Here is a 7967-nt window from a genome sequence, read left to right as displayed (position 1 = left end):
TGTAGGTTTATAGAAATAGATTTTCTACATTATATCTTGGTAATATATGTGTGTAAAGTACCATGTTTGAGTATTGAATATATAATTACTTTGATTGGGTACTAGTGATTTGAATTACTAATAAAATTATGTTAATTTTCAGATCCATAACTTCACCGGTTCACACAGTGTCCTCGTTGTTGCTTTGCGATGCTCCAGGATTTCAAAATCCTGCTACCTGTGGGCGTCAAACGGGAGCATGTTTTGAAGATCTGTGTCATAATTATCTTCAGGAACGTTTACAGCTTCTATTTCACCATAGTACTTTAGTTGCACCCAAAGATAGGTACGGCTACGTTCATTGTATTTTATAAATTTGTTTAGAATTATGTTCAATTTACAATTGCCAATACAATATTAACGAACGTTTTTATTTTTATATCAGATATGTACAAGAGGGGATTGATATTGATCACGAGGATGAAATTGAAGAAGGAGTTGGATCGCCTCAAGCTTTGGTTTCCTTACTAGATAGAGGAAATTCGCAAAGTGCTACAATGTTACGAACAAGTCAAAGCGATCTTAGCAGTAGCAGACAGATGGAAAGAAAAGGACTGTTGTGGCTTCTTGATGAAGAGACCGTTTGTTCTGGAGGAAGCGACGAAAGCTTTTTGGACAGATTATTTTCTCATTACGGGGATAGAGGTGATAGCATATTTTAATGAGTAATACTCGAATTAAATTGAATTAATATTTATGAATTAGATGATCGATCAATTACATTAATTACTTTTATTAATGAAATTATGTATAATGTTTTTGGAGCATAAGCCAAGCAAATTATTATATATTTATTATATTTCACTTGAATCTAATGCAGCCTAATAAGGATTGATATTAAGTATTTTTTGATAATTCTATTTGCAAATTTTCATATGTGATTTAGATCATCAAATGCTGCTTAGAAAAGCTCCAGGGAACAATCAGTTTGTATTACAACATTTGCAAGGAACAAATCCCGTTCTTTATACAGCGACTGGTTGGCTAAAAGCAACTCGAGAAAATCCCCTTACAAAAAGTGCAATCAGTATTCTACAAGAGAGTAACAGGTAAGTGTTTAATAAACCAAACAGCCAATAATGTAGAAACTATCGTTTAGTATTTCTTGTAAATCATGTAAATATATTGCAGAGACGAAGTAAGCAGACTTTTTGTTTGCGCTCGCGGTGCTGGAGTTTCTGGTGCTTTAAGTGGTTCTGTTCATGGATTAGAAGGTTCTCAATCTTTGCGACGAGCTTCCAGTATAAGACGAACTTTTACTGCCGTGAAGCGAAAAAACATTTGCTTACAAATAAAATTCACTGTCGTAAGTCTTTGCATTTTTTATAGATTAAAAAAAAAAAGAAATAAAAATTGGTGCCATCGATACGTTTATATTGTTTAGTTAAGAGAATTAAATAATGACTTGTGCGAAATTTTTTACAATGTATAAATGATTACGAAGCGAAAATTAGTCGGTCATTGACAAATAAGTTATCAGTGCAAATTGTCTTGCCATTATAAATATTTAATTCATGAAATATGGCCGTTGTTATTTAACTTAACGCATTAAATAAATCCGTCATTAACAAATTTAACGCTTATAATATACTCGCGTGTTTTCACCATGTTATTTATATTGTTATTTATATTTGTTTCAATTTGCTAAAATATATATTAGTAAGGAATATGCGAATAATTTTCTTTTACAACTGTGCAAATAATAATTTATATTTTAGGATGGTCTTATTGAAACATTAAGGAGAACGAGAGTGAAATTTATTCATTGTTTTTTACCACAACACAATGCAGGATGTACGGAAAACAAGAGCGTTTTGTCCGTTAAGTCAAATCATAACGAAGACAATTTGATTAATATTCCATTGTTACGATCCCAGGTAACGAAATGATAAATTAACTCGATATTAAATTTAAAAATAAATGTAATTGAAAGATTTTATAATAATACTATGTTTATTTATGCTGCTTTAAAATCAATTGTATTAGATGCAAACATAAGTGTTTAACAGAAGTGATAAACTATATTTAATATTACAGTATTTTACTTGTAATAATTATATTTGAATCTTAATGGCTTTAAATGCGATTAATTAAACACTGAATATGTAGTTTAGAAATAAAAAATGAATATATCAATGCATGTTTAATTAGTATATTTTTGGGTGAAATTAATTTAATTTTCATTATTATTAATTTCAAAATTGATAAAATAAAATGTTTCAATCTGTCTTCAAAAGATAAACTTTGAAATAGATTCCTGCAATTATTCATTTTCTATATAATTCTATTACATAGCATTAATCCATTGCTTAAATATCAAATTTGATATTTTAATAAAAGAATATGAGATAAAGTATATAAATAAAATGTGGTATTAAATAATCAAGCGAATAATGATTTATTTACTTCCCTTGAATTTTTATTCTATTATAATATTATATATTACAGTATGTAAATTTTCTCTTGCTTTTCGCGTTATTGTAAATAATTTAATTTGTTATGTAAATAATTAGAAAAGTTAATAATTAATTTTATATTCATAAATTGTTATATGATAAATAGTTCTTTGAAATGAAAACTGAAAAATTATATTTATTTATATTATTTAAGAAAACTAATGTATGTATGTGTGAATTTCTGAATAAACACAAATTAGTTTCTTAAAATTTTACAATAATGTTCAAACAATGAAATTACATAAATTTAAACGGACATGATCATACTTTCAATAGTAGAATAACAATTTTTTTGCAGGTAAGAGGTAGCCAAATTTTGGAAGCCGTTCGACTTCATAAAGTCGGTTTTCCAAAGTTCATGCCTCTTAGTGAATTCAGAAGACGCTTTGCATTATTATCCAGCGACTCTGCAGCTCGTCCTGGAAGTCCAGTGGCAGACGAACGACGAGCTGTTGAAGATATGCTTTTATCCGTTGATGTCGATCCTGCTTCTTATCGAGTCGGTCAGAGTCAGGTAAAAGCATAATTCATAACAAGTTTCAAAATGATTTCTAATTTACGAGATTCGTATATCAGAAATGTTAATATTCCAAGTGAGAAAATATTAGAATTCAAAAATTTATAACTACATAAGTGAACGTGAAGAATTGCTAAGATTTTCAATCTTACGTGTCTCTTGCCCTCTTCGAAGCACACAATTGGTAAATAAGTTTAGTGATTTTCTTCTTTATACGTATAATCTCGAGCCTTACATCACTCTTTCATTCTACATGTGTGCGCGTGTGTACAAAAGTGAAATTCTATATTTTTATGTCTTTGAGAATTTAAAATGTTAAAAATTTACAAATAAGCATATACATTGTGTTTCAATTTACAAGCCTATAAAATTTTAATAAGAAAATAGTTTTATTACGAGATTTCATTAGAGAGTAGTTAAAGTTTTATTTTATTACTTTTTGAATTTCAAATGTTAAACGATGAATATTTTATTTTTCCATCAAATATCGGTTAGGACAGATCTTTTTTTCAGAAACATAATTGAATTATGTACTACAAAGCGACGAGCTATTTTAATTTATTAAGAAATGTCATGTCAAACTAATTACTTTTAAATACAAATGAATTATTCGTGCGTATAGTTTAGGAGGAATTTTACGATACTGGTTTCTTAACTTTCTGTTTAAAAATGTCTATAATTTATAAATCCAAAAAATCAGCATTATTTTCAATAGCTATGTTATACAGTTGTGCTGGAAACTCAATATGACATGATAAAATGGTCAATTTGTACATGCTATGCTATATAAATACATTGTATATGAGTTCACATTATCTATTATAATATCTTTAATGTAAAAGTGTCTGTTTTCTTGTTGAGTGTCATATGCACGTTTTTGTTTTATATTATTATTTTTTGTTTTGGGAGAGGGGTGGATCGATCTAATGTTTTCGCCAGGAAAAAGTACGCGCAATCGATTTTTCTTATCGTATGCGCAACAAATGCGGTTGTGACAGGGAGATCCGTTAGTCATCGCGCAAATTTTTTCCATTTTCATGCTGTTGGCGGATATTCTAAGCTTAGGTCCTCGGGACCCAATCGGAAACGCGGCATTCACCAATATTATCAAACGCGTACTTATACTAGGGACGAAAGCAGTCACCGAGACAGAGGTTGGAGCCTACAAGTCAGACGAGTCTGTCTACGAGTATGTAAAGGCAAATAACGGTGCCGAAGCTCGTGCAACGTCTCGGTGAATGCATTGTGATCTAGCTCGAGGAATCTCCAGAGGCGCTCGCCAACCTCATGCCTTCTAAGTAAAATGAGAGAAGGACCTAGAAACGCTTGAATAGATTTCCGAGGCCACGATTGTTAATTATCCTAGTTAGACTTTTAAATTTGCCAACATCGTTTTCGGAGTGACATATTGCTACTATTCATTCAGCGTAAAAATTTCCAAACGTCAATGTTTACGGATGATAGATTATATTACAAGCTAAATTTCTACTTTATATTCCTTATTCAATTTATTAAACAAAATTAAAAAGTCAAATCATGCAAATAATTTGTTTTTTAATCTTTGATGTGAAAAAAAAGAAGAAATATAGTTATGTTATACATATATATCGCATTTATTGCTATCATATACTTAAGAGAAAAAAAAACTGAAAATATATATTTATAAATGCTAAAACATATTCATTATAATAAATGGTAATATTTTGTTGTTTTACATCTATGTCTCTGCAATTCTATAATCGAAATATAATCGAATAATAAAAAATTATTCGTAAAGTAAGTAATAAAAAAGATCAAAAGTCATACGATTTAAAAACAAAAAAAAGGAAAAAAACGTGAATTTCTAGAAATTTTTCGTACTTCGCTTAAATCTTTTCGAGCCAATTAGATTTTTTCTTTCGAAGATTTTCTGCCGATAATTGAATTCAAACAAAAAAGATTTCGAAAAATTGTAAATTAATTAAGTCGAAATATTGCTGATAAATTAAGAATTTTAAGAATTCAGTTGTTAATTAAAAATTCAATCGCAACATAAATATTCCTCCAAAAAAATCCTCAAATACAATCTTATTTTTCAATTCCTTCTTCATATAGAACTTTCGTGTAAAAGAATCATATAAAAATTGAACAAATTTCAAGTTGAACCACCTCACATTATATTATTTCATGTAAATTCAATAGGAAATCCGAATAACTGTAAATTAAAGTCTTTTAATTTATATAATTTGATTTTGTAAAATCATGCAGGAATGTCTCGGTGGACCATCATGTATTTTTTTCGGTAAACAAATAATTCTGATAATGTACAGAACAAAAAGCAAATACATCGCATATTTCGGAGCCTAAGTAAACATAAACCGAGCTTCTGAAAATATTGAAATAACACAAACTCGTACTTTTGAATAATTAATATGCATACTAGAGATACGAGAAATCACTTTCAAATAATGCATTAGCCTTAAGTACATATAAATTACCTATATTATTAAGTGCCACGTACTTATTTTATATTTATCTTTTCCCTTGGCAATCTTTTTTATATTTTTCAATATCATATTAATCGATGTGTTAGCTGTTACATAATCAACATGTGTTTTTATCAAACTTTTAATCGTTTCTAAATAAACCGGAGAACTTGGTGAATTGCTAATATTAAAATTAACCATACGAAATTACACGGCTCTTTTAGTTCTTTTTAATTAACGAATTTTGACGATTGCAAATATATTAAAAAAAAAAAAAAAAAAAAACAACAACAACAACAACAACCACAACAACCATTAAAATATATCTTAATGCACGTCTAGAAACACTTTCAATGTCAAAATTCGCAGTAGAAATTATAGATTATAGCGTGCGAATTGAAATACCCACTAATAAAACACTTCAGACTTCAGTCTTTAGAAATTCATGTATTCATAAATAGCAATTTCTCGGTGTTGTAAATCATTTACAATTCACAAATAAAGAACGAGGTTCTATGTTCTGGGCCCGTGGATCTCGTTGTCATTGACTTAGCAGGGAGCCACGGATAATGTATACACGAGTTGCGCACGACAAATGTAATGAGATGGACAATCAAAGTGGCTCGAGTTGTGGATAGTTAGCAAGACAGTCATAATTTTACGTTATGAATTCCAATATAGAGAACGAGGCTCCGACAGACATAGCTGTTTTAAAAAAAATATCGGGCCTCAAATTTTTATCGACTTAATGAAAGAGTCGGCGAACGAATAACACATATTTACATCTTTCTTCAATTATATTCTATTGCTAATATAAGTTTGTTTCGACATATGATACCTTTATGCTCTAATGATATTAATTTGAATAAATTAATTATGAAGTGGTATTCTGAAATGTGATATTTCAATGCACACGGATTTCTAGTTTTATCAATGAAGGGAGTAGATCAGTGAATAACAGTCACTTCAAAATATCAATAATATTACGTAATATTTAAGAGATTTGTACGTAGATGAATCTGGACAATTAGTTTGTCAACTATTACAGACAAAAAAATATCTAAAAATTAGAATATTATTATGATGTAAATAATAAGAAAGAAAAAAATCAGTACTGCAAACATATACTGATGTTTCAACATCAGCCAATTCTAAAAATACTATTTCATTACTATAATAAGATTTTATTACCGAAGAATATGCTATATTTTCCTTAATTTAAAATATCTTTGTATAACGAGAGCATTAGACGTAGTGTTTCGTATGTAAAAATAAATCTTTATCAACATATTTACAAAATAACTTGTATAGTCTAATCATTTATATTTTAGAATTGGGTGAACAAATCAATGCATTAAAGTAAAAAGACGATAAAACTTTATTATAACCAATTTTGTGTCTTTTTATTCGTATGAGCGAATTTATTTTTATGTTATAATTCTGAATCTGTTATTTGGAAAGCAATTAATTACAAGCAATACAAATGTCATTAGGTAATATATCGAGCAAGAATTTATTGTATTAATAAAGATTAGTTTGTATGTATAAAATAAAATATTGCATAGAATATTCTTAATTTTATAAATTATTTATTTTTATAATATTGGAAAATCGTTTATATTTACATGCACGTATATAATAGATTTAACGTTCCCAAAGATTATTTATGAATCAAAGTGACGTAGAAAGAACGCTAGGTATTCCAGAACTAATAAAAAATTTAATATCTTTTTTGAAAAACTTAAATAATAATAGAATAAAATGGAAACACGAAACACAAACAATATAAGATACATAATTTTTCAGTATCGTTTATTATGTAAAAAAATTATTGTGCTTAATTATTAAATATTGAGTTATCGTGTTAGAAAGTGAAAGTCGTTTTTGAAGATATCGCGACATATTATAACCAAACATATTGTTATGATTTTATACAGATATCAGTGAGGTATGGATAAATTAATCGGTTCGCACTACTTATCGCTTGTACTCTATTCAAATGCACTCATTAAAATTAATTCAAAGCTTTTCCATTCTAATGTCCAGCTTGCAACATTATGCGTTACTTTCCAATTCGGTTTTCTCGTTTACCATTAGCATATGGATGCATATGTGTTCGCAAATTGAACGGACTTCATTGTACACTTTCTCGACAATTATACATGCTTGACATGGTCGATTATTACTGCTATTGGCTGCACTTTCTATGATTGAAGAAGCTTTTACAGCGGCTTGGAGAACCTGTTTACAGTGTCTCATGTCCTCTTCGCTCGGCGAAACGCTTGATTTTTCAAGCCTATTATTATCGATCTGCCTTGCCAAGTGCTATTGTTCTTGATATTATTTTTCAAAATAATTTTTTTATCACTCAGCAATCGGTATTTTCAATACAATTACCATGTAATACCTTGACAGTACAAAATAAAGTCTTAATCCGTTAGAAGATTTTTTATGTAAATTTAACGCTACCATATAGAATACCATATTTAA

The 7967-nt window shown here is 28.8% G+C and overlaps 1 protein-coding gene across 1 annotated transcript in view; it reads left to right on the top strand.

Moving 5' to 3' along the window:
• LOC105359330 (Myosin heavy chain-like) overlaps positions 1-7967 on the top strand; it is a 94263-nt gene that overhangs the window by 4675 nt on the left and 81621 nt on the right. Inside the window, exons 5-10 of the mRNA XM_011495900.1 lie at positions 143-325; positions 425-684; positions 926-1088; positions 1171-1345; positions 1758-1916; positions 2794-3009. Of these exons, the coding sequence (XP_011494202.1) occupies positions 143-325; positions 425-684; positions 926-1088; positions 1171-1345; positions 1758-1916; positions 2794-3009 (1156 nt within the window). The remainder of the gene's footprint in view (positions 1-142; positions 326-424; positions 685-925; positions 1089-1170; positions 1346-1757; positions 1917-2793; positions 3010-7967) is intronic.

This window comes from Ceratosolen solmsi, unplaced genomic scaffold, assembly GCF_000503995.2.
Source record: "Ceratosolen solmsi marchali unplaced genomic scaffold, CerSol_1.0 scaffold11, whole genome shotgun sequence".
In the NCBI taxonomy this organism is placed as follows: Eukaryota; Metazoa; Arthropoda; class Insecta; order Hymenoptera; family Agaonidae; genus Ceratosolen; species Ceratosolen solmsi.
Note: the sequence above shows the minus strand (reverse complement) of the source record. Positions and strands in the feature narration are given on the sequence as shown.